The sequence below is a fragment of the Apodemus sylvaticus genome, chromosome 1 (assembly GCF_947179515.1).
Source record: "Apodemus sylvaticus chromosome 1, mApoSyl1.1, whole genome shotgun sequence".
In the NCBI taxonomy this organism is placed as follows: Eukaryota; Metazoa; Chordata; class Mammalia; order Rodentia; family Muridae; genus Apodemus; species Apodemus sylvaticus.
The window spans coordinates 170510549-170537578 of NC_067472.1; the positions used below are offsets into that span (position 1 = coordinate 170510549).

At 56.5% G+C, this 27030-nt stretch overlaps 1 protein-coding gene across 1 annotated transcript in view; it reads right to left on the bottom strand.

Moving 5' to 3' along the window:
- Shank1 (SH3 and multiple ankyrin repeat domains 1) overlaps positions 1-27030 on the bottom strand; it is a 49627-nt gene that overhangs the window by 3593 nt on the left and 19004 nt on the right. Inside the window, exons 13-22 of the mRNA XM_052164419.1 lie at positions 22995-23108; positions 22782-22857; positions 13987-14069; positions 13622-13746; positions 12993-13128; positions 12416-12496; positions 11624-11692; positions 11191-11309; positions 4543-4639; positions 932-4028 (exon numbers count right to left, since the gene is read on the bottom strand). Of these exons, the coding sequence (XP_052020379.1) occupies positions 932-4028; positions 4543-4639; positions 11191-11309; positions 11624-11692; positions 12416-12496; positions 12993-13128; positions 13622-13746; positions 13987-14069; positions 22782-22857; positions 22995-23108 (3997 nt within the window). The remainder of the gene's footprint in view (positions 1-931; positions 4029-4542; positions 4640-11190; positions 11310-11623; positions 11693-12415; positions 12497-12992; positions 13129-13621; positions 13747-13986; positions 14070-22781; positions 22858-22994; positions 23109-27030) is intronic.

The window sequence follows — 27030 nt, forward strand, 5'->3', positions numbered from 1 at the left end:
GTTTCATAGCTCCAAGGCCTGTCAAGTCCACAGGGAAGAGAATCTGCACTCTGCAGATGGAGAGGAAGGACTTCAAACTCCCCTCCCTGTCCAAGTAAATGAAGGGGCTCCCCTGCCCCCACCCAGGCTAGCCATTGTTAGCATGGGTCACGGCTTCACAACTAAGAGCACAACTAAGAAGTGTTTGGGGAACTTCCGCCTAGGCCTATATCTTCCCATCTACTGGGTGCTAGGTTTTCCAAAGTTACCCCAGCTCTCCTCTATCCTGTTGGTAGCCAAGGCCCAATCCCTTTCTAGTAGGTACAGTGTCCTCTCCTCCTATGCAGGGGGGTGGTGGTGCGTGTGGCATCTACCTGCTGCCGTAAAGCAGCACACACACCTTCAGTTACCCCAGTTGCTGCTGTTAATATTTTGTAGCTAGGCTTGGTGATATTGTTCTGTCATTCCAGTTACTAGGGAAAGTTGAGGCAGGAGGATTAGAAGTTGGACTACAAGGCTCAAGGCCAGCCAAAACAACTTAGACAGTTAGACGCTGAATCCAGACACAATAAGGCTGGGGGTGTGTATAGCTCAGTGGTTGGACCCCTGCCTACAACTCCCCAGTAAGGACTGGGGTGTGTTTCTGTGGTAGAGCCTCCCTCTAGACTTCCCCACTGAGGGGGTTGTGGCAGTGGCTCAGTAGTTGAGCACTTGCTTAGCGTGCCTCAAGTCCTAGGTTTGATCTCCAGGACCATCAAAAACAAAATAAACACAGGTAGCCATTCATCTTGGGCCATGGGTTATGGTGACCATGGAGTTGAAAGTGTGCTTCTTAGAGGTCCGATTCCTGCAAGACAGCCCAGCTTGTTTTTTGTTTAACTCCGAGGCTCTATGGGGACCTTGGGCTCCAGCACTTGCCATAGCCACCCACCAGCCACAGGTCCCTGCTCACCTCTGCCGCTGCAGGGAGGAGGTCCTCTCTGGGATGTAGCTGGCTCCTCCGTGGTGGCTGTCTGTGCTGCTCCCGCTGCCTCCCCGAGCCCACGGCAGAGCTCCTCCCGCGGTAGAAGACCCACCAAACTGCTGGAGCTTGGAGCTGAGTTCGCTGATGATGCTGGCTTTGACCGTGGCCAAGGCAGAGGCCTGAGGCTGGGACAGGGGCCCTGGCAGGGGTGGTGGCGGTGGTCCCGGACCCTCCTCCCACGGTAGTAGCTTCCGAGGCAGGGATGAGGCAGTGGGCAAAGGGACAGGCGGGACTTCTGGCTCAACCGCCACGGGACCCCCTGCCACACCTGCCGTTGAGGGTCCAGGGCAAGCACTCAAGGCCAGTAGCCCATCTGTTCCAGCTCCGGTCACAGAGACAGTGGGGCTGGTAGGGGTGACAGGATCTCGAAGTCCCCCACTGGGACCGGGTCTCAAATTTCCACTAGTCCCAAGTGCCCTGCCCCGGAGCTTAGAAGGAGTCATGAGCTGAGGGGGATATGGTGGGCCAGGAGTCCCACTGCCCCCGAAGGCCTGGCCATCCAGATAGGCAACGTAGGTGTCCAGGAGCTCCGTCCCGCTGGCCACCCCGGCCCCGCCCCCAGCCACGCCCCCCGTGTTGCCTCCTCCTTCGGCGGACAAGCTGCTGAGCGTGGATGCGCTGCTGATGGTCTCCAGCGGGTGATCGCTGCTGCTCCGACTGTCCACCTCCTCAATTCCAGAATCTGTGCCAGGTGGAGGGTCAGGGCCTGGCTGCGGGGCTGGGGGAGCTGGGGCTGCCTGGGCCGGCGGGCCTGGTGCAGGAGGATCCCCAGGAGCCGCGGGAGCCCCTTGGGTCAGCGTGGCCACTTCGCTGTCGTAAGAGGTCAGGCTGGATGCTGTGGAGTCCAAGGTGGGAGGGGCTGCGGCCACAGCCGGAGGTGGGGCTGCGGGTAGAGGGGTAGCGGGGGAGGGAGGGTCAGGCAGCGGGTGGGGAGGCCCGGGTGTGAGAGGCGACTCTGGCTTTTCGAAGCTATTGGAAAACTCCAGAGGTGGAGGCAGCGGCTCCGCAAACAAGAACTCGCCGTCGTCCACATCCACCGAAGGGGCTGGCGGTGGCAGGACCAGTAGCGGAAGGCCGTTCTCCTCGTTGCCTCGCGGGGAGGTGGGAGAGGTTGGCAAGACTCTGCGAGGGCTGGGAGGTGGGACCCCAGGCCCATCTTCAGTGGAGGACCCTCTCGTGCCAGCTGGGGGAGGCCGGGCCTGGCAATTCTCGAGGAATCGCACATGCAGAGGCAGCCGCTCGGGCTCTTCGGGGGCTGCGGTGCGCCAGGCCTTGCTCACCCCGGGATGGGGAGTTGGGGGCTCCGGCCCCAGCTGCAGCAGGAGCGGCCCGACCCCGGGAGCCGTCGGGGGCAGACGGTGCAGTAGGGAGCGGCGAGCTGCGGGTGGACTGGCGGTAAGGGCCTTCTCCTGACTCCCTAGACCTGCCCGGTACCCCAGCTCCCGGCGCGCGGGGTCCCCCCAGAGGCGCAACACTGGCTCGTGACGCGCATGTGGCGAATGGGGCGAATGGGGTGAATGGGGCGAGTGGTGGTGAAGGGTGGGCGGTGGGGCGTCGTAGCGTGGTGACGGAGGTCTCGGAGGCGGCTGAGGGGTGACCCCACCCTCCGAGGACTCCTTCAAGGCCCGCTCGCGAGCGGCCAAGGCCAGCCCCAGGGGAGAGGCGGGATCCAAGGCTTTGCCGGTCAGCGGATGTACCAGGGGCCGCGGGGGGAGGAAGCTGGTGAAGGCGCTGCTGCTCCCGCTGCCCCCGTAGGCTCGGCTGCCCGCTGCGTAGGCCCCGTAGCCCCCGCTGCTGCCCCCCGACTCCAGCCGGAGGTACGGCTCGGCGGAGAACATGCCTTCATCAATGGATTTGGAATGGCGCAACCGGGGACCCGGGGGCGCCCCCGGGCCCAGCCCGCTGTCGCCTCCATCCTCATCTCCTGCGTCGGTGGACAGGAACAGCGTGGACCGCCGCCGGGCTTCGTTCTGCCAGCCTCCCTCCCTCCGCGCCGCGCCCACTAGGGCTGCTCCAAACTGGCTAGTGAAATCCAGGGTGGCCGGGCCGCTGGGTGACGCGGGGGTGGGCACGGGCGACGGGGACGGCGGCACAGGGGACGTGGCAGGTGCAGGGCTAGGCGAGGATCCGCCGCCGCCCGCGCCGTCGGGCTGGGTGGGGGGCTCAGCCTCCGTGCTGCTTCCCTGACTGCTGCGGCCGCTGCTACTGGTGGATGGGGCTTTGATGATGATGGTAGGGATGGGGATGGAATTTTTCTCCGACGGCCCGGCCGCAGGTGGTTCAGACCGAGGCAACGCCGGGGATGTTGGAGAGGACGCGGGAGGGAGGCTGCCCTTTTGGGGCTCGCCTTCCACTTTGGTCTGCTTGACCAGCGGGCCCTTGCGGCCGCGGCCGGAGCGGGCTGGTACGTACATAGCAGCGCTGGCCGCCCTCGGGGGCAGCTGGAAGTAGCGCAGGGCGGGGCCCTGAGTAGGACCGCTGCTGCCTCCGCTGCTGCTGTGGTGGGAAGGTGATGGGGCCCCCGAGGTCGGGCTGGGTCCTCCACCTCGCCAGCCTCGAAGGCTGGGCTGGGGTCCCAGGGCCAATCGAGGTGGGGGATCGTCGGGGGAGCCTCCTGTCTCCATCTCCGGTGGGTGAGGAGGATGCGCATGGTGATGGTGGGGCTGGGGAGGTGGGGCGTGATGATGGTGGTGATGAGGTGGGTGGTGGTGGGCAGGGGGTAGGGCTCCACCGTGATACAGACTCTTCTCTCGGCCCCCACCACGGGTGTCAGGAGGAGAAGGGCCATCGAAAGATGCCGGGGAGGAGGCGGGAAGGGCACCCCCGGAACTGGGGTTAAAGGGCCCTCCCCGAGGCGAGGGAGTGAGGCGGCCGGAAGAGGAGGGGGCGGGAGGTGTGCTATAGGGCGGCTCGGGTGGGGATGTAGTGGGTGGAGGGGGTATGTCCTCTGAACCGGGGACTGACAGGCTACGACTGAATTTCATGGCTGGGGGTGCTAGGTAGGGTCTGTCGTCTTCCGCAGCCCCTGTTGAGACACGCAAGACCAATGGAGGAGTTAGGGACAGGCCCAGCTCCTTCTGCATACAAGCTGTGCGCTGCACAACCGCAATCAGCAGAGGCGCAAGAGAAATTCAGTGGAATTTCATCCTCCGGCCAGGAGGGGGCGCCGTTTCCTAATTATTCAAAGGTCTGAGTCCATCATAATGGTGTGACTTGGACTGAGTTTAAAGCATGCTTGAGGGGAAAAAAGGCTATTATTTTACACAGATACGCTCAGGAAGCAGTTAGCTTCTCCCTCAACAAGTATTTGCCTCCACTTACTATCCGTCTGCTACCAACAATCCTTCCCTCCGGACACCAAAAACTCCGGCTTTCTAGATGCCGGTCACACAGCTAAGAGACCACGAGAAGCAGAGCTGGAACTCATCCAAACCCGACCCCGTCCAAACAGGGTCACACGTGGTGCTACAACACATTTCCAAACCTAGACAGTCCTTCATGTGCCCCTGGGCCACCACGGTCCTTTCTGGGAGACATACCGATAGATTTCTGCCGGAGCATAAGGCCAGGTCCAGGAGGCAGGAAAGAAGGACGGTCATAACTTGGCTGGGAGCGGTGGTGAGGATCAAAGCTCGACTTCCGGGGGCAGCAGTTACAGGGAGAGAGAGGAGAGGAAAGAGGGATTGGTCAGAGTTCCCCACACTCCGAAAGAAAGTTACTTTCTCCTCTGAGCTCTTTCATGACAGAAGTGAGGCATGGAAAAACTAGAAACACGGAGGAGCTAGAAAGCATTTCCTGGGAGAATCCTCCGGGGAGGCTGTCAGGAGAAAAGCAAAGGAAAGCAGGCAGCAGAGCGGGCCCTCAGGCAGGCGCCGCCTGCAGTCATGGCTGGACCCAGGCCCCACTGACAGCCCTCAGGCTGGTGGCAGCAGCCACGCCCCGGCTCTCTGCTGCTTCCCGCCTCCTTCACTCCATTCTGGTCCCTTTTCCAGACTTGGCGGAATCTTTCAAAAAGAAATGAGGGCTGGAGCGATTGCTCGAGCGGCCAGTAGCATGCTTTGCCGCGCACACAAGCATGAGGACCCCAGTCTGGTTCCCAGCAGCTGCAGCCCACGTCAAACTTAAAGATGTATTTGTGTGTGTGTGTGTGTACTGGTGTGCACACGTTTCTGCTCATAGAGCCCAGAAGAAGGCACAAGGTCTAGAGTTGCATATGTCGAGGTGGAGGTGGACTGCTGGGCTACTCAGGCCTGGAATCCAAACTCCCATCCTCATGGCGACACAACAAACCCTCTTAGCAATGGAACCATCTTTCCAGCCCCAGTTTCAACTCATTAAAGAAAAAATTTGTCTGGTCGTCCATCCATTGTTCTATCCATTCATCATTTGTACCTGTTCATCATGCCACCTGTCTGTCTGACCCTGGGTCCATCATTCCTTCCACCCATTTGTCTGACCATCTACCCATTATTCCATCGTCCATCATTCTATCCATCCATCGATTCCATCCATTTATCTTCCATCCACCATTCCATCTGTCTGGCCATCCATCTGTTATTCCATCTGTCCATCATTCTAGTCAGCATCTTCTTTCACCTACCATTCCTGTCTGTCATTTCATCCATCCACCCATCCATCCATCCATCCCTCCATCCCTCCATCCATCCATCCATCCACCCACCCACCCATCCATCCACCCACCCACCCATCCATCCATCCATCCCTCCATCCATCCACCCATCCACCTACCCATCCATCTATCCATCCATCCACCCATCCACCCACCCATCCATCCACCCACCCATCCACCCACCCATCCATCCACCCACCCATCCATCTATCCATCCACCCACCCATCCACCCACCCATCCATCCACCCACCCATCCATCCATCCATCCACCCACCCATCCATCCATCCACCCATCCACCCACCCATCCATCCACCCACCCATCCATCTATCCATCCACCCACCCATCCACCCACCCATCCATCCATCCATCCACCCACCCACCCATCCACCCATCATCTATCCATCCATCCACCCACCCATCCATCCATCCACCCACCCATCCACCTACCCATCCATCCACCCACCCATCCATCCATCCATCCATCCATCCATCCATCCTTCCACCCATCCATCCATCCATCCATCCACCCATCCATCACCCTGGCTGTGTTTGAATCCAGAGTGAAGGTAACTGCATACAGGACAGACGTGTGGACAGTTCTAGAGCGCAGTGGTGGTCTGAGGGATTCAAGGCTCTCCTGGGTCTCTAGAGCCCTGTTGCTGCACTGGCCTACCTGGCTTAGAACTGTCTGTTCCTGTGTTTGTCTCATTCATTCCACTGACAAGGACTGTTCCACAGGCATGGATGTCCCGGCTGTATGAAAGCAGGCTATCAGTATGTTAGAGAACAGAACATGGAATCCAGTGTAGTGACTTAACACCTGTCATCCCAGAACTGGAGAAGTTACGGCAGGAGAATTATCATGAGTTCCAGTAGCCTGGTCTACAAGTGAATTCACGGAAGTGTCAGCTACTGAATGAGATCCTGTCTCAGAAAAACAACAAAACATTCAAGAAAACAAAAAGAAGTCCAACCCAAGACAGAGACACCGTGGAGGGTGCTGTTCACAGGTCCCAAGTAACGCAGGGACAGTTTAAGTGCCTGTTGTCCCATTAGAGCAGCAGAGAGTATGAGAGACAGGGAACAGGCTCCTCACAGGGATCAAGCTAATGGGGGAGGGGCAGTGGAGATGGGAAAGGGGCTGTGGTGATGGAGGAGGGGCCATGGTGATGGGGAGGGGGCGTGGTGATGGAGGAGGGGCTGTGGTGATGGGGGGCTATGGTGATGGAGGTGGGGCTGTGGAGATGGAGGAGGGGCTGTGGTGATGGGGGAGGGGCCGTGGTGATGGGGGGCTATGGTGATGGAGGTGGGGCTGTGGAGATGGAGGAGGGGCTGTGGTGATGGGGGAGGGGCCGTGGTGATGGGGGGCTATGGTGATGGAGGTGGGGCTGTGGAGATGGGGGAGGGGCTGTGGTGATGGGAAAGGGGCTGTGGTGATGGAGGTGGGGCTGTGGAGATGGGGGAGGAGCCGTGGTGATGGAGGTGGGGCTGTGGAGATGGGGAGGGAGGGGCTGTGGTGATAGAGGAGGGACCATGGTGATGGAAGAGGGGCATGGAGATGGGGGAGGGGCTGTGGTGACGGGGAGGGCGTGTTGATGGGGAGGGGTCAGGTCAGCAGGAGAGAGGAAGTGGTAAAAGGGAGGAGCGAGCATCACAGCAGAAGGATTAGTGTGAAAGAAGTTGTGTCTGGAACTGAATGAGGAAGGCCGAGGTGATGAGAATGACTGAGAAGGCTCCTGGGGGGAAGGGCAGGTTTCCAGTGGAGCCCAGCCTGACGGGAGGACACTATTTTCAGACTAAGGGAAAACACTCTGACTTGGAAAAGCTCAGATCCAAAAAACTGGGTGAGGGGCTGGGGAGATGGTTCAGTGGGTAAGTTCTGCAAGTGTGAGGTCCTGAGTTCAAATCCCCAGAACCTACACACAAATCCAGGCCTGGCTGCCCAGGCCTGTAATACTAGCATTGGGTGCATGTGTGGTGAGGGGGAAGAGGCAGATCCCTAGTGCTTGACAGACAGCTAATTTAGACAAAACTGAACTGCACTTCAGTGAAACCCTGTCTCACGGCGACAAGACAGTGGAGGAGGGAGGCAAACACCTTGTGTGGTCTGGCTTCAGAATTCGTCACACTTGTGCACACCACAGCCATACATGGTGCACACCACGCATGTCATAAACCACGTATAGCACACACCATACAGTGCACACACATACACACACACCACACACATATCACACACATACCATATGTCTCTGACTTTCAGAGACTTCAACAGACAAGGTGGTTTGTTGCATATGCATACACATGAGCACATACATGTAAGAGATGGGTCGGATGAGAGCTGGGGCTGTCGGATGACAGTTCGGGCACCGTGCAGTTCAGAAGTGCATGTGAAGGGTCAGACTCTGAGGAGAGTTCTGGGCTGAGATCAGAGGGCGCTGGCACAGGCGCACAGAAGAAGTCTGCCAGTTTGCTGAGAGCCCTGTTCTGCTGGAGCTGACCTCATCTGACTCTCCTGAGTGCTGCCAGCTTCAAACCCATTTTACAGAGTAGGAACCAGGCTGGGGATGAGGTAGCATAGTTCAAAACCACACAGGGAGAGAAACCAGGATTTGAATACACAGCCTGCTGCAAGACCTGCGTGCCCTTGTGACTCCCGTCCCTGTCTGCCTCATTTTCTCCTTCCTTTCTTTGCCCTAGATTCTCTCTCTTCCTGTCTCCTTCCTCTCTTCCCTCCATTCTTCATCCCCTTCTTTCTCTTTCCCTCCCTCTTCTGCCTCCTCTTTTTCTTTCTTTTATTTTCAATAAATACATTAATATTCTGCACTCGTGTGTCAGGATGGCACAGCAACAATGGAGACATTTCAGATAAAAATCATCGTAGACTTGGGGGCTGGAGAGATAGCTCAGCGGTTAAGAGCACTGACTGCTCTCCCAAAGGTCCTGAGTTCAAATCCCAGCAACCACATGGTGGCTCACAACCATCCGTAATGAGTTCTGACACCCTCTTCTGGAGTGTCTGAAGACAGCTACAGTGTACTTACATATAATAAATAAATAAATCTTTAAAAAAAATCATCGTAGACATTTCAGACATCTAGAGAAACCAAGGATGGGCAGGAAGGGGGGGCGAGGGCCTGCAGGGCACTCCACCAGCCAGAGAAGTGGCCTCGAGATTGGGAACTCCAAGGTGGAGTGTGTGGTCCCGAGGGAATAAATGACACCTCTGTTCCCACATCATGCAGTGGGAAACTCATCCCTTTCTCCCTTGAAGCTCTCGGCAACAGCTCTGCTGGTCTCGGTGAGCTTGGTGGCTGCCTCACCCACGGAAATCATGGAGATTTCCTGACCCCCGTCTCAGGACTCATTTCTACACACAGTCCCCGTGGACCACAGCTACCTCTAGACTGCCACAGCGCAGTCTCCCTGTGTAACATGCTGGCCAAAAGGTACTGATATTGCTGTAGCAACAAATCTGTTCTATCCTTTGGTTTTCTGAGACAGGGTCTAGGCTGGCCCTTAAAACCCATGCTTCAGTCTCTGGAGTGCTTGGATTATAGGCGGGAGCTACCACTTGTGACTTCAAAATTCACTTAAAAATTATCTTGAATGTTGGGGATGACATAACTTAACACCCACCAGTGAGGGGCTGGGGGTGTGGCTCAGTGGTAGCGCAGCCTAGAATCCCCCAGTGAGGGGCTCAGTGGTAGAGCCTGCCTAGAATCTTTCAGTGAGGAGGCGTGTGTGTGTGTGTGTGTGTGTGTGTGTGTGTGTGTGTGTGTCTTAGTAGAGAGTCAATGGCTAGAATCCCCCAGGAAGGGAAGAGAAGTGTGACTGAGTGATATGGCTTCTGGCTAGGCCAGTGGTTTTCAATCTTTCTGATGCCGTTCCTCACGTTGTGGTGATGCCCCCCCCCATCCCCCACCCCACCTATAAAATTATTTTCATTGCTACTTCATACATATAATTTTGCTACTGTAATTAATTGTTATGTAAACATCTGATATGCAGGAGAGTTGCTATGGGACCCCTGTGAGGTGGGATTGGCTCTTGTCCGGATCACAGCTTGTCTCTGTAAGCATGGCTCTGCGCTTGACCTATGGGCGAAGGCTGAGGTGCAGCAGGCATAGCTCTGAGAAAGGCCAAACTGATCTGTCAGGCAGACCCTGGGCTCCCCGGAAGCCAAGGTCAATGCCCCTTGGCCACCGGCCTATAGGTGTGACCTGAGGACAGAGCCTTGGCAGTCAGAGGGCAGAGGCTAAGGGAGATGCCAGGCAGCGGGTTACCTCCAGAGGTGGCGGCTGCAGGGCAGACTAGCGCATGCAGTTCCATGTGGATGTGTGCGTGTCAAAGGACCAAATTCACGGGGCAGAGGCTGCAGGGCAAGAGCCCAGGCTGGACTTGGGGCTTTTCCTGAGTTTCATTTCCATATCTGTAAGTGAGCTAACCACTGCTACATACCTCGCGAGAAGATTCGGAAGACAGGAGCGAGCTAATCTGTGCGGAACACAGTGTCGGAAATATGTTGAGTACTTGATACAGATCAGGCCTTTGCCTGTGGGAAAGGGCACACAGGCCATTGTTCTGTGTGTGTGTGTGTGTGTGTGTGTGTGTAGGTCAGAGGTCGACATTAGGTGTCTTCTTCAATCACTTTCAACTATATTTTAAGAAAATTTCTATGTATGTCCGTGTGTCTGTGTATGGGACTGTACATTTGGACTGTGCTGTGCCCTAGGAAGGCAGAAAAGGGAACCAGAATCTCTGGAGTTTCAGTTATAGGCAGTTGTCAGCAGCCCGATGAGGCTTCTGGGAACTGAAATCCAATCTTCTGCAAGAGCAGTGCATGCTGGTGACCACTGAGCTGTGACTCTGACCCAAGCATCAGTGTTTTAACAGCATCTGACATTTGCCTAGCCTCATGCTGGGTGTCTATACTAGGACCACATCACATTTTGTATGGAGACAAGGTCTCCATCTGTAGCTCAGGCTGGCCTCAGACTCAGCACCTCTGCTAGCCCAGCTCCCGGGATCTGGGACGGGAAGCATGGACCCTCCCGCCACATCTCGACCCTCCTGCCACATCTTGGTAGCATCATTTTGTCTTATGTGGATCCCTACGGTGGGAAGGGAAGAGGGGGGATGAGGCTCAACATGGGAAGCAGAGGTGTCAAGAATGGAGGGGGAGCCGGTGGCGTTGGCACACACACAAATCCCAGCACTCTGGAGGCAGAGGCAGGCGGATCTGAGTTCAAGGCCAGCCTGGTCTATAGAGTGAGTTCCAGGGCAGCCCAGGTAAGGCTACACAGAGAAACTCTGTCATAAAACAAATAGTCAAACAGAATGGAGGAGGAGGAGGAGGAAGAGGAAGAGGAAGAAGAAGATGATGATGATGATGATGTGTATGTGTGTGTGTGTGTGTGAGAGAGAGAGAGAGAGAGAGAGAGAGAGAGAGAGAGAGATCCTCAGAATAGGGCGGAAGGGGGTCTAGAACTCAGAGATGTAAAAGACATTTGGGAGTCTTCCCTCAGTTTTCTTCCCACACCAGGTTACCTACCTCAGTGGCAAAGAATCCTTTGGGCCGGTGCTTGCCCAGGGATGCGAGGCCACCAGGTCCAGGACTCTCACTCGCGCTGATGGTCTGCTGAGCTGCAGCCAAGATCTCATCCAGTTTGTCTGTGGGGAAGTGAGGACGGTCAGAGAAGGTGAAAGTGAAAGTCGCCCTGCCTGCTAGAGACCTGGTTGCCTCGGGGCAGGGGACAGAGCTCACGTGGTCCTGTCCCTGTCTCTGTGTGGAGACACCAGCCCAGCAGGCACAGCCCAGGGATGACAGAGCACAGGAGAGTAGGTAGCACCGTGATGGCATGAAGTGCCCGGGGTTCCAGGACCCTGAGTGCTGAGCTCACGGGCAGGAGGAGGGCAGAAAGGCATGCAGCGTCCCCAGAGGCGTGGGGACGGGGGCATCGGGGAGCCATGCCGCGGCTTCTTACTGAGTGCCATCTGATATACAGTCCGCTTTTTCTCCATGCTGGGCACTGCTGCAGGCTGTTGCTCGTATTCTGTGGGCAAAGGGGCGGGATGAAGCTCAAGGGTCCCCCTGCAGAGGGCATGGCCAGCAGGTGTGGACCAGCAGGCGTGGCCAGCGCGAGGTGGGGGCGGTGAGGGGCGGGGTGGGGGGAAGGGTAAATCCGCCGCCGCCGCTGGGGTTGGGAGACTGGGACCCTCCCACCAGACCTGAACCCACTCACCAATTTTCTTCTTCCAGGGGGAGACTAGCCCAGGGGCAGACAGCAGAGGAGTCAAGAGTTAGGACGTCAGGGGGCGCGAGGGGTCCCCTCTTTGGAATACCCACCTCCCTAGGGCCCGGGGGTGTGGCATAGTCAGTCACCTGCCCAAGTAGCCCCAGGTCAGGGGAAATGAGACCCGCCCCAGGTTGTGAGACTCAGCCTGCAAGGAGCAGCTAACCTTTCTCTGTGGGTTGAGGGAGCCGGCAGAAGGAGGGGAGGGGGCAAAAGGAGAGGATGGCAGAAGGACACATACAGACCCCCAGAGACCCAGGACAGAGAAACAGAGATACGAGAGGGCAGAGAGGAGACTCTCAAAAAACTTCCCAGTGACACACAGGCAGGCCACGGAATCTGGCCCAAGGACATGGGGGAGGGGCGGGACAGGAGGAGGACAAGGACCCCTCGTGACTAACAACACTGACAAAGTCAAGGGTGGTCCAGCCCCTGGCCCCTGGCCGCCCCTGACCCTCGGCCGGCCCCACCCCACAGGCTCACCCATTTCCTCCAGCTCTGAGGTCATGGACTTGGAACGCAGGGAGATGGCTGGGGGCGGGAGCCGCTTAGCTTGCTGGGATGCTGGAAAGGCGGGGTGGGCGGGAGGTATCAGTGTTGCAGGGAGGAGACCCCTCCACACCCACTCCTTTCATTGTGCGTCCAGAACTCTGAGAACAGCACCCCAGCATGCTGAGCCCTCTCTGCCTCAGTTTCTCCCCAGAAAGGTTCTGAACAGGTAGGCCTCGAGGGGAAAGGAGGGCCTGGTGGGAGTTGGAAGAGTAGCCCTGAGAGCCTCACTTTGGTGGCAGTGGGGTACCCAGGCCCGGCTCCACAGATGGCCAAAAAGCTCCTTCATTTTAAGACCAAGTCTCCTGAAGTCTTGGCTAGCTCAGACTTACTAAGTACCTCAGGATGACCTTGGACTTGTGATCCTCCTGCCTCTACCTAGATGGTAGGATTGCAGGTGTGCACCAAAATGCCCTTTCCTGCAGGTCTGGGGAAGGAACCCAGGCTCTGTGTGAGCCAGGCCGGTGCTCGCTCTACTGACCGAGCTAAGGACACAGCTGTGAAGAAGTACCTTTCTTGTGGACAGCCTCGTCCATGTCTGGGTGTCTGGTCACCATCACCACCTTGACCATCAGCGTGTTGCCTCCCTGTCGGATCATGTTGACTACCTGACGGTGGCCAACCTTTACTACATTCTGTCCGTTCACCTGTGTTGTGAAGGAAGGATAGAAGCTTTGTAGATCTAGAGTCCCCAGCTGTGACCTCCTACTCCACCCTCTCCCCTCCGTGTTTCTATGGAATCCCCACATCTCCAGGACTGGGCTAGCCTGTGCACACCCAGTCACCTCTGCACCTTTCATGTCCTTGTACTGCCTATGTTGGGGGGCAATTCTATGATGCTTTTTAAAATGTTTATCTTTAGGTACAGTTATACTCTGTAGCCCAGGCTGGCCTGAACTCACGAGGTGGCCCTGGCTGGTCTTGAACTAGTGGTGGTGGCAGAGGTCCTGGGAGGACTAGCTGGAACGGCAGGTGTGAGCCCCCGCACCCAGCATGAGCACCTCTCAAGGGTCTAGGAAGAGTTGCTGGCGAGGTGTGGGTGATCCCACAGACTGAAGGGGCGACCAGAAGTGGCACACAGCTCGTGGACTTAGGGGTTGTCACCAGGGGCCCCAGGAGGACAATGTGGCCGGGGCTCACCTCGATGAGGAAGTCTCCCATTCGTAGTCCAGCCCGCCATGCCACGCCACCCTCGTCCACAGACTCGAGGTACTGCAGCGCCGGGAAGGCCGGGGTGGGGGTGAATTCCTCGATGGGGGTCTGCGCTGCAGACGGGGAGGAGCCGGCGGGGTCGGAGGGGAGGGGGTGGAGAGGCCGAGCAGGGGATGGGGCTCAGACCCAAGTCACAGAGGACTCACTGGAGCTGAGGGACCAGCACCCCAGGGTGGGGCAATGGGTGGGCTTAAGGGTATGTGTGGGGTCCCTTCTCTTTCTCCATCCTCCCTATCCAGGCCCTGCCTTTTGGGTCAGAGGATCTCCCACCCCCCTCCCTGGCCAACACTCACCCTTGGCCCCCCGGAGCACGAACCCGAACCCCTCACTGTCCTTCTTCTGCAGTAAGACTGTCTTCTCCTTGATGATGTAATCACTGGCAGGAGGCAGGAGGGGGTGGGGGTGGAGAAAGGCTCATGAGGCACAGAGTTGGTGCTCCACCCCGTCACCATCACGGGGCACCCCAGCCCCTGCTTATAGACCATTCACTGCAGTTCCTCTCACCCCATCCAGTCTGTACTTATGCTCAAGACACCCCCTCAAAGCCCGGGGTGCTCTTGTTACCACCCACTCTTTCCTCATTCATCCTTCCGTGAATCCATCCACCCATCCATTCAGCAGGGCTGCTGCTGAGCCCACGATACACCAGGCATCCAGTGGGGTGGGCAGAAGAGGCTCTGAACCGCCACAGCCCTGCTTGGGTCCTGGCTGGCAGCTTCCTGCCTGTGACCTTGAGCCTATGACTTTAACCTTTTGTGCTTCAGTTTCCAGGTCCATCATGGGGCCTCGCCTAAAGAGACTGTAGGGGAGGTCAGAACACTGCACACTACAGTGCCTGCGTGTGGCGCTGCACACACAGCGTTTGGCAGCACAGAGCCCACCCCATGTCCCTAGGCCGAGGTATTAAGAGAGCCAATGTACTAACACATCTCATTCCTTTACTATGGGAACACTCCAGAGGCCCTAAGCCAACCAAAAGAATGTTTACATCAGCCTGTCCGGTATGACGGCTGCTAGTTGCACATGACTATTTTTATCAACATTAATCAGGATTAAATTTAAAGTGTTGGTTCCTCGGTTATGATGGCCACACGATGTTCCCAGTGATGGCACTGACACAGAACATTCCTGTCACTTATAGAAAGTCCTGGTGGACAGTGCTGACTGCTGCATCCCTGACACGACTCACACATGGTGTCACACACCAATGACCAGTCCTGGTGATGCAAGCCTGCCAGTCCAGCTGCTGGAGGGGGCTGCTGAGAAAGTATCTTCCAAAGTTCAAGATCAGTCTAAGCAACTTAGGGATGTTCTGTCTCAAAATAACGCAAAAGAGAACTAGGGATGTAGCTCCACAGTAAAGCCCTTGTCCAGAGACCCAGGGAGGGGCTGGGGGCGTGGCTCAGTGATAGAGCCCCTGCCTAGAATCCCCTAATGAGGGGCTGGGGGCGTGGCTCAGTGATAGAGCCCCTGCCTAGAATCCCCCAATGAGGGGCTGGGGGCGTGGCTCAGTGGTAGAGCACCTGCCTAGAATCCCCAGAGGGGGGCTGGGGTTTGGATCTATGGTAGAGCCCCTGCCTAGAATCCCCCAGTGAGGGGCTGGGGGCATGGCTCAGTGGTAGAGCCTCTGCCTAGAAGCCACCAGTGAGGGGCTGGGGGTGTGGCTTAGTGGTACAGCCTCTGCCTAGAAGCCACCAGTGAGGGGCTGGTTTAGATCTATGGTAGAGCCCCTGCCTAGCAAGCAGTAAGGCCCTAGGTTCCATCTCTAGCAGTGGAAAAAAACTAAACATCAATCCTCCTGAATATGGTATCAGTTCTGAAGCCTTATACACCTCACCAGTGCATCCCAGTAGGACACAAACCGTAAACACAGAGAAAATGGATAAAACTCCAATCACAGCCCTCATTCCCATGCTTGCTCAGGCTGGCCGTAGCACAGCCTCAGATCCTGGATCACCACTCTACCCCTCAGCAAGCCACAGCCATTCCATGGTTCCTTCCAGTATGGACAGGGACACCTAAACTGCTCTACCTCAAGCCAGGTCCCCAAGCCTGGATACCATAGAACACCGGGTGTTCCCAGAACCAAACTGACGGCAGCAGGGGTCTCTGATAACATCTAGAACCCAGGGCCGGTGTGGTGCCATGCGCTCTCTGTGCCGCAGCAACGCTCAGACACTCCTCCCCTTGGTTGCAGTTGGATCATATGGCTTTAAGCTACTCCAATAATATCCACGCAGGCTCCCCCAATTACCCACCCCCACACATTCAGCTAGCAGCCCTCCACAAGTACTCCAGTATATTTCAGTGACACCTCCACACATCCCAGCCTGCCCCGATCCTGACTCCCCCTCACTCTGATATCAGTGTATTCCCATTACATGCCCTCTGAGTACCCTCCAGCACACGGGAATATCACCTAATTGTGTGCCTACTGCACTGAGGTGCCACCTCCCTCCATCAGCGTCCAAGTTCCCATGACCCCCACAGCTTCCACGGTAAAAGCCATGCATCCGAACAGCAGTGAGTGCTCTGCACAAGCCCAGTGCTGCCTCCCTCCCTCCGTGCGGTACTTAATGAGTACCACATCATGCATGCACACAGAGGAATGCTCCAGCCTCTGCACTTTTGCCAATAAACCTGTCCACAGGTTTCCACCTCCTCTCCCTCAGCCCTCCCCAATTGCCCCCAGTAGTCTTTGAACTGCATGGAGCAGATATTGGAAGAAGACTGAAGTGCTGAAGAAAGAAAGGGCGATGGCAGATGGGAGAAATGGGTCTAAGGAGGCTGGGGGGTGGGGAAGGCTGAGGAAGCTTGGCTCTGACTGTGTGTTCTGTGGTAGCCTCGTCCTGACACACTGTGACAACCTCTTTATGTCCTTTACTACTCTGACACCTTCTTCACATTCCCAGGAACCTTCCCAGGAGGCCACAGTGCCCTTCAGGCTCCCCTTTATATCCCACCAAGGCAAAGTCACTTCCGCCATTCATGCCTGCCTGCCACCCTCACCTTGCCCATGTTCTGAGATCTCTGTCTCTCTCTGTCTCTGCCTCTCTGTCTGTCTCTCTGTCTCTGTCTCTCTCTCTCCAGCCCAGGCCGGTCTACAACTCATTACAATCCTCTTGACTCAGCCTGCCTAGCGTTTGGGTGACAGATGTGAGGCACCACACCAAGCTCTGCCATCTCTTTCAGCCCCAGCTCCACACACATGCCTCGGACACCCCGAGTCCTTGTCCTCAGACACAGGCAGCCTCTTGCTCGAGTGCTGAGGCCAAGTGCTTGCTGCTGGCCTGGCAGCATCAAAAACCCTTCATAAGAGGCCCACTGGGTTACCCCCTCCTCAGAGCCGGAAGAAGACATAAATACCATTTATTCCCATTTTACAGGTGAATAAGTCAGGCACAGAAAGGTTAAGAAACTCTGCAGAGATGCAGACAGTATCATTTTGTTTGTTTTCCAGATAGGACTCACTATGTAGCTCTGGCTGACCTGGAACTCACTGCATATACAAGATTGGCCTTGAACTCACAAAGATCTATCTGCCTTCCTCTGCCTCCCCATCTGTCTGCCTCTGCCTCCCAAATGCTAGAATTCAAGGTGTGCACTGCTCTGCTCAGCTAATAGATAACATTCTTTAATATCCAAAAAAATATCTGGGTAACGGCAGCTAGAATTCCTTCCATGTCACACTACCTAAATACCTCAGCCACATGGTTTACCCCAAAGTTCAGCAGGGGACCCCTGTGCTGGTTTGTCTTATGTCACAAACTAGAGTTACCTGAAAGGAGGGAACCTGGTCATTTCATAATTAATTATTGATGGGAGAGGGCCCAGCCCACGGTAGGGGGGCATCCCTGAGCTAAAGGTCCTGGATTCTATAAGAAAGCAGGCTGAACAAGGTATGGGAAGCAGGTCAGTAAGCAGCTCCCCTCCCCCCATGGCCTCTGCATCAGCTCCTGCCCCCAGGATTCTTCTCTGCTTGAGTTCTTATCCTGACTTCCCACAGTGATGAACGGTAATGTGGAAGTGTAAATCGAATAAACCCTTTCCTCCCCATCTTGCCTCTTGGCCATGGTGTTTTATTACAGCAGTTGTGAGACCCTGACTAAGACAACCCCCAGCTGTCCCTCCAGCCTCTGGAGTTTATCCTAACTTCTGCCAGTCACACAATGGATCCCCTCCACTGTTTTGGTCATTTAACATTTAAGTCATTACAACACGCCTGGATGGGACTGTGAGTGTTCCCATCTTTAATGCTAACTGAGGTTTAGGTTAACTGAGGCACAGAGCAGGGGTCTTCTCATGATCTCACACCAGCTAGAATTGTCAAGACCACAAGCTGGGTTCCCCAGCCCCCCACAAGCCACAGACCCCCAGTACACCCCCCCCCCATTACCACAGGACCCTCTCATATGGAGCCCAGCATACTGCAGAAGTGTCTATTTCCACAACTCACACTGTGCATGCCCCTGCTAGATGTCGGACCCCCTCATCTCCAAATGTCCTACTTGCTCTCCTGTCTCTCAGCTTCCTGCCGTTACCTCCATCTTTCCTCCCTGTGAGCCTCCTTCCTGCACACCATCCTGTATTCCCATGTCTCACAAAACTGTGCCATCAGCCAGCCAGTCTGAGGGTGCCCATAAGGTATGATATACCAGGAGACCATTCCTGCACCCAGTTGTCCCTTCTAAGTGACCTCTTCATATGCCTGCCACCTCCTCACCCCTGCCTGCCTCCTCTCTTAAATTCCTGGCCCTCAGCCTTCCACATTCTCGTGTCCCTTGTACAGAGAAGCTCATGGTGTCCCCCAATAACACCCACGTTCCTTTCACACTGCCTGCCCACTACGGACAGCTCTTTCTCCTTTGGGGATGCGATGCTTGCCCTGCCCTGCCGACCAGCATGCAGGTTTTCCTAGCAGCCTCTTCTGCTCACATTCCTTGCATACACCAGGCTGAGATGCCGGCTGGGTCCCCGCCCCCCAATCCTCTTCCTACCGCCGGTCTTCCATTCTCACCCCAGCACCTTTCTTGGCACCCAGAACCCGCAAACGCCATTACCCAACCCCTCTCCAGCACCCACGCGTCCCATTTCCCCTCTACCAAGCAACCCCCTTTGCACCCCCACCCCCGCGCTCCCTCTGAGTCCACTCAGCACCACCGTTCGTTCGCGGTGCAGACTACCTGCCCATGAGGAGCTGGCACCATGTCCTTCCCCAGGCCATGCCGCCGTGTCCCAGAGAAGGTCTCCAGGGCTTGCTGGTTCCCTCATGGAGACTGCGGCGCGACCGCTCCCCGCCCCCACCCCAGGTCCCTCTTGCCCACTCAGGATACCACAGCCTGGAGCCGCCTGCCATCCACAGTGCATTCTCCAGTCCTCGTTCCCTCCCTGTGTTCCCATCTCGGCGGGCCTCTCCACGGCCTGCACAGGGCCCCCGCATGCAAGAAAGGCAGCCCCTGTCCCCATGCTGAGAACAGCACACAGGCACGTGCCAGAGCCCCATGCAGAAGCTTGGCGAGGTTCAGCCCACGTGCCCCCATCCCCGCAGAGGGCAGAACCTCGAGGTCCAGGGTCGATCCTCCCCATGCACAGACTCCTGGGGAGGGCATGGAGCAGGGCACGCGGGGACAGAAACACAGAGCAAACGGGGGGGGGAGGGGAAGAGGGGGCAGGCCAGGCCTAGGAGGCTGGGTGTTGGGAGGAAACACAGCCGCAGTCTCTGGGACAGATGCACTCTATCACACACGTGTGCGCGCACGCACACAGACACACACAGGCGCACATACGCACACAATCCCCAGACAGCCTCGCTATGGCTCCAAGTCACACAGAGACAGACACCCCCACGCAGGGACACACAGATGGACATAGGTTGGGGGTGGGCTGGGAGCCCACAGCCTCCCCATTTCTGTCTGTCTCTCACACACGCAGGCGGTCATACGCACACACATCATTGACACACGCACAGCCGCACAGTGACACGCAGCGGAAAAAGAGAAGGGGAGGGAAGGCCGGGGGCGGGATGCCTGTGTGATGGAGGTGTGTGTGTGGGGGGACAGACTGTGAATGGGAGACAGGGGTATGAATGGGGGGACTTGCTGACTCTAGGAAGAGGGGCGGGGATGCGGAGGGTTGGAGGGATGGGGGCCTAGGGTATCTGTTTGGGGGCCCTGGGGAAGTACTCCTTAGTGTAGGGGAGTTAGGGGTGCCAGAAAGGGCAAGAGTGGGTTGCAGAGCATAGCTGTAGTGGGGTCCTTTCGTGGGGATTCGAGGGGAGGCAAAAGTCTTGGTGATAGCAGAAGAGGCCCTGGAGCAGCGTCTGAAGCACAGGAAGAAGGGAGGTGGAGGAGAGCCGGGTTGCTGAGCTGCTGAGAGAGGGTCTGGAAGGGCTCAGGCCTAGGGAAGGGAAGCTACGAAGAGGATACGGGACAGGTCGGGGAGCCCTAAACGCACGGAGGGTCTTGCGGGGGACGAGCGGGCGGTGCGCCGTTACCTGTAAATGTACCAGACGCTGCGCCTCCGGGGCCCCAGCGCGGGCCAGCTGGAGGATAGCGCAGGGGGCGGCTGGGGCAGGGCGCCCCCACCGGGGCCACCCCCGACTGCAGACAAAGCCATCGCCACCGCGGCCCCGGCCCCGGCCCGGGTCCCGATCCGGGCCGCCCCCGCCACCACCGCGGCCGCCGTCGCCGCCGCCGCCGCGTCCCCGCTCGGCTGAACCCCCGTGTCCGGGCCCCCAGGCCCCGCCTCATGCTGACCCGCGCCGGGAGGGGGGAGGGGCCCGGGGGAGGGGGCGCGCACCCCCCCTCGGGAGGGCGGGCAGCCCCGGGGGGCTCACATGCCGCGGGGGGCGCGCGGGGGACAGCGCATGGCTGAGGCTCCAGCACCGCGGACAGCTCCAGAGGAGGCAGCGGCCCCGCGTTAACCCCTTGGCGTCCTGCGCTGGGCAGCCGGACGGAGGGGGGACGGGCGGGGGAGGGTAACGCAGGGGCCCCTTTGGCGGGAGGAGGGGGAGGGGCAGGGCTTGGGGAGGGGGAGGGAGTCACTTCCGGTCTGTCCCCCCCCCATCCATACTCCCCCCTTTTCCAGAGTCCTCTCCGCGCAGGTGCAGAGAGAGCGCGAGCCAGAGAGCGGGAGCGCGGGGAGAAGGACGCAGCGCCACACATCACATAAGATGGCACGCCATCGCGTGCGGGGACGCGCAGACAGACAGAACCACACTTTCAGGACAAGGGACACCCAAGGGTGAGAGAGGTAGACCCCTTCCCCAAGAGAGGGCTAACAGCCCACCCTCAGCGCAGACAGACACACAACTCATTCCCAAAATAGTAGGGAAAGGCAGGGTGCAGGGGAGGGTTTGGGGGGGGGGAGCCAAGACATTCAACTGGGACCCAGAACACTAAAACAGAGAGTAGTGAGGGGACACATACATCACAACTCATTAGAGAGCCGTGGACCCCACAGCAACCCCCAGGCGGAGGAGTGCAGAGGCACATGGCAGCACACTCTGTGGGGTAGGTACACACACAATCAGGGCTCAGCTCCCGCTGAGATGCTAGGGACCAACAACAATACGGTGCAAGGTGTGGGCAGGTGAGCAGGGCCCCTGCAGACTGGGTCAGGTAGAGCTGAGGGAAGAAGGTATGACCATGACCGGAGCGGGCTTGGATAGACCTCAGCCCCAGGAGAGGAGGGAAACGGACAGAGATGGCAAGGCTTCAAGACAGGATCGTAATAAAGAAGAGAGGATGGGTCTGGGGTTGAAGAGACCCCTCCCCACTCAGTCTTTGGAGAGAATGACACCTGTGCAAGACCAGGCAGGCCAAGGTGAGAACCCCAAAGAGAGGCTGACGGGGTAGAGGGAGCCTCCATACTCACCCAGGACCCAGAGCCAGAGACATACAGGCATAAGATGATTTGCTTCAGACCCTGGGGCACAGGGTGACTGGCACCCAAGCCGCACCCTGACAACCACCCATTCTTTCCTCCTCCCCCAACCCAGACCTTTCCCCCACTGGCCAGAACACAGACACAGGTTTGGATACATTTAATGGAGGGATACTGTGAACAGGGAGACCCTTCCCTGGATTGGGGTGGGATGGGGTGGCAGAGGAGGGTGTCATCAGTGAGACCTTGGATTATGACATTCCTTCCCCAGAGCACAGCCCTGTGGCCCTGGATTCATCCCCTCCTCTGTCCTTCCCTCCCTCAGCATTCCAGGTTCTGAATTTTAGACCAATCAGAAGAAAAGACATTCGCACGCTGGGGCCACCAAAGAACGCACAGTGACACGGGGTGTGTAGAGAGATCTGTCACCTGTTCACGTGTGAGCAGACACATGGACATCTCTGGCAGTGCTTGCCCACAGTCAGAGAAGCGCACATGTTGCAAAGCCAGCCACGCAGTCAACACCGACACAAATGTACCCATATGCACCGAGGGCTGCGGCACACAGCCTTCGTTAGGGTTATTTACAGTGATCCGATTAAGGGCTTTCTGCCCATGCATGCACGCGGATGCGTCATGCACACTGGTATAGACACGCCCCCACGCTGGGAGCCCCTCAGCTCTGGTCATGCACACAAACATTCTTATCCCCCATATCCGAGCACCCCATCCTGGCCCACTCCCCACCCTACCCCGCCCCTCTCACCTCCCTGAGTCAATCCCATCGATCAGACTTCAGAAGCAAGTCAGCCAGCAGCCAAGGAGGGGACAGGTGTCAGTGTGCCCCTCTCTCTGTCCCCACCCATGGGGTCCTGGTGGTTCCACCTGCCCCACCCCCCCACTGTTATGACATACAGGACGTACATATGTCCAACAGTATGAGACTGCACACAGACAGGGAAACAGGAAGGAGGATGGGGCTTCTAACTACCCCACACACAAGAACCCAGGGCCCCAGACACACCCAGCCCACACTAGATGGTCTCAGTGGCTGCCAGAGGCAGATTTGGGACTGGGCTGTTAGGTTAACAGATTTCTGCCTTCTCCTGGCTTCCAAGTTGACCAAGAAGAGAAACAGGCTTAAAGCGTGCAGTGTGCAGGGAGCTGGGAGAGGCGGGGCACCTAAGGGTGTGAGGACATTTACCTTGGGGCATCGAAGCTGTCGTAAGAGCCCACTGTGTAATGCCTGAAGAGTCTTTTTGCCTTGTCACTTCGGCTCTCTGCGGGGACATAAAGCCTTGGTCCCTCACTTTGTAAACAGCAAAGCCTACTCCCAGACTTCTGCACCCCACTCCTATCGGGCGGGGCCGGAGGGATAAGGAGATTGTAGGGTGTGAGGGAGAAGGGTCCTTGTTACCTTGTCTTCCCTCCTGGGAACGGTTTGCCACCTCTTCTAGGCAGTCAGAAGGGAACCAGCCAACTCGACCTTTGACCTGGCCTTCCCAGAAGCCTCCTTCCCCGATGCTGAGCACTGGATGGGACAGTGGGAACAGGGAAATGTTTTAAGCTGTCTTTTTAAATTTTCTTTCCTTTTTCCTCTCTTCCCCCCCTCCTCTCTCTCCCCCTCCTCTCTTCCCCCTCCTCCTCTTCTCTTCGTCTTCCTCCTCCCCTGCCCCACTATATTTTTGAGACAAGTTCTCATGTATTGTCGGTCGGCCTCAAATTCACTTATGACTTTGAACATCATGCACCCCTCACCCAGTTTATGTGGAGCTGGGGATCGAACCCAGAGCTCTGTGTGCTAGCTAAGCCCCTAACAGCTGAACGTCAGGCCTGTTGTGAGGTCTCTAGGCTTCTCTTTGCTCCCAACACACTTGGTGCGCACTGTGTCGTTGTCCCAATACCCAAAGGCATCCTTAAGACATGTGAAGCGCGAGGGCTGAACTCATGGCTCAGCAGCAGTTAAGAGCACAGATTGCCCTTCCAGAGGACCAGGATTTGATTCCCAGCAAACACATGGCAGTTCACAAGTGTCTGTGGTTTCAGCTCCAGGAGCTTACAAATGGTGCAAACACACACACACACACAGAGGCAAAAGGTTCATACACACAACATAAAAAACCAAAAACAAAACAAAAAACAAAACAAAACAAAACAAAAACTTAAAAAGAAAAATCTGGTGCAGGAGTTGTATATGTGATTTCAAGGCTAGCCTGGGCTAGCTATCACAAGACCCTATCAAAAATCAAAACAAAAACTTAGGGTAGGATGTGGTGAGATGACTCAGTGGGTGAGGATGCTTACTGTACAACACTAAGGACCAGAGTTTGGATGCAGCAGCTATGGTCAAACAAAAACTGAGTGTGGCCACACCCAACTTTAACACTGCTGTTAGGAAACAGAAGGATCACTGGGGTTTGCTGAGGACTAGCCTGGCTCCAAGCCCAGTGAGAGACCCTGTCTTAAGGCAATAAGTCAGACAGTGATACGGCAGGAGACCCAGAGCCCTTCCTCTGCCCTCTGAATATGTGCACCTGTACAAAAGTCTGCATATATCACACTCAGAACTCCAAACAAAACAAAACTGTTGTGGTGGTACGCACCTAAACCCCCCAGGTTTGGAGGCAGAGGGATGAGGACTTTAATGTCATTCTCAGTACTTGATAGTTCAAAGCCAGTCTGAGCTGCAAGAGACCCTGTCTCAAAGCAAAATGACAGAAGGTCTGGGAAATGGGGGAACCCATGCTGGGGAGCCAAGTCGGGGCATTCTTGCATGTGAACTTTCTTAACACAGGAGGAGCATATCAGGTGGATTTGGGGAGCAGACTGGGTTCTGTGGCATGGCCCTCCCTTGGTCCCTGCCCCCTCTGGTTACCACCCACAACCTAGTGGAGTGTTTCCTTAAGCCCCCAAAGCCTGCGGCTCAGGTGGCCGTTCTGGAGACAGCTGTGCCCACTGCTACCCCTGCTGCTCCCTGAAGTCTCTGCCCGGCTCCTCCCCACTCTGCCCCCTTGCACGCTCTCTTTGCATCCCCCCTCCGACTGCTCTAAGCAGTAACACCGGCAGCCCGTCAGTGGACCTGTGTTGAGCCCCATCACCATCCTGTTCTGTACCCGGTGTTGACAGCAAGGGCACTGAGAGCTCACCCCAGACCAGAAGTCTGGGAATGGAGACTTAGTGACAAGGACACTGGGGCGCAGAGAGCTAACGCCACTTGCCATTTGCCCCAGATCACAAGGCGAGTAATCACTGGCAGGGCAGGATTTGAACCCAAGCCTGTGTAATTCTAGGAACAAAGCTTTGGGTAGCTAGGGTGTGCCTGGAGCCTTATCTGGAGAATGGTGCTAACAGCAACAGACACGCTGTCTCTTCTGTAGCTCCAGTGTTTTCTCCAACTCCTTCTGGGTAAAAAAGCTGGAGGCAAGCTGGGGCTGGTAGCACAGGCCAGTCATCCTTAGCATCTCAAGAGGCCGAGGCAGGAGGATTGAAAATTTAAGAGATGCCTGTATTACAAAGCTAATCTTTGTGACTTAGTGAGACGCTGTCTTGGAATGAAAAAGTGAAGGCTTAGCCGGGCGGTGGTGGCGCACACCTGTAATCCCAGCACTCTGAGAGGCAGAAGCAGACGGGATTTCTGAGTTTGAGGCCAGCCTGGTCTACAGAGCGAGTTCCAGGATAGCCAGGGCTACATAGAGAAACCCTGTCTCGAAAAAACCAAATCCAAAAAAAAAAAAAAAAAAAAAAAAAAAAAGCAAAAAACAAACAGACAAACAAAAAAAAGTGAAGGCTAGGAATGTGGCTCAGTGGTAGAGCCCCTGCCTAGAATCCCCCAGTGAGGGGCTGGGGGCGTGGCTCAGTGGTAGAGCCCCTGCCTAGAATCCCCCAGTGAGGGGCTGAGGGCGTGGCTCAGTGGTAGAGCCCCTGCCTAGAATCCCCCAGTGAGGGGCTGGGGGCGTGGCTCAGTGGTAGAGCCCCTGCCTAGAGTGGCCCTGTGAGGGGCTGGGGGCGTGGCTCAGTGGTGGAGCCCCTGCCTAGAGTCCCCCAGTGAAGGGCTAGGGGCGTGGCTTAATGGTGGAATGCTTGCCTCCTCGATTCTAACTACTGCAAAAAAATAAAAAACAAAGCTGAAGGGCTGGGAATGCAGTTTAGTAGATGAAGTACCTGCCTCCCAAGCCTGAGGATCAGAGTTCAGTCCCTAGAAGCACGGAGAAAGCTGGACATAGCAGTGCACACTGCAGTCTCACTGCTGGGGAGGTAGAGCCAAGCAGACTGCTGGGCGTGCAGGGCAGCCAGCACAGCCTACTTACAGTTCCAGGGTGGAGAGACCCTGCCCCAATAAAGCAAGGAGCACTGGCCCCGAGGAACACCACCATTCTACATGCATAAGCACACAACTGTATACATAGTTATACACACACACACACACACACACACACACACACACACACACACACATGTTGCCATAAGGCTCCTCGACCCTTCTCCCTACCCACCTGCCCCTTCCCCTGAAGGTGTGGGGCAGTGACTCGAGCGCAAGCGCCAGGTCATCGATGAGGGTAGACAGTAGGGCATCCAGGGATCTGAGCTCTCAGTTGCTCCTCCCATGCCTGACTTCTTGGCCTTGAGGTCAATCATTTCCTCACAAAACACCTACTGAGTGCTGACCAAGTGTCAAGTACCAGGACAGACACAGTTGGACACAACCCATGAAGTTCCTGCCGTAGAAGAGCTTCCAGATTAGCAGCCCTTCGAAGAACACCTACAGTGATCAAGGGGACAGAAGAGGCAGGGCATGGGGGCATGTGCCTTTAACCCTGGCATTCCAGAGGCTGATACAGGAGGATTACTACAAGTCTAAAAACAACCTGGTCTACACAGTGAGTCCCCAGTTAGCTACCTTGTGATACCTTGTCTGAAACAAACAGGGAGGTGGGGCTTGGAGAGCTAGAAGGCTCAGAGGTTAAAAAACACTGGCTGCTCTTGCAAAGGATCCAGGTTCTATTCTCCACATCCACATGGTGGCTGACAACCATCAGTAACTTCAGTTCCAGGGGGTCGGATGCCCTCTTTTGACTTTAAAAGCACTGGGCATGAACGTGGCACACATACATTCCTATAGACAAAGCATGCATACATATAAACTGAAACTATGACTTAAAAAATAGTGGATATGGGTGTGAAGGCCTCCAGCTGTGACATCTCTCATCCCACTCTTCCAGGGTTGGCTTGGATGGTCTGGCTGCTTCTGCTGGCTATGCAGGTGCTCCCTTCCTCCCTCACTATTCCATGTGATTCCCTCTTGACCCCGGCACGCATGTAACAAGCTGGGTGTCCCCTGAATGAATGCCTATAGTCCCAGTTGTAGGACGAGATGTGTGGAGTCTGGATTACAGGGGCTTTCAGTCTGGACTCTGCCACAAAGAAATAGGCAGACAGTGGCCTCCACATTCACA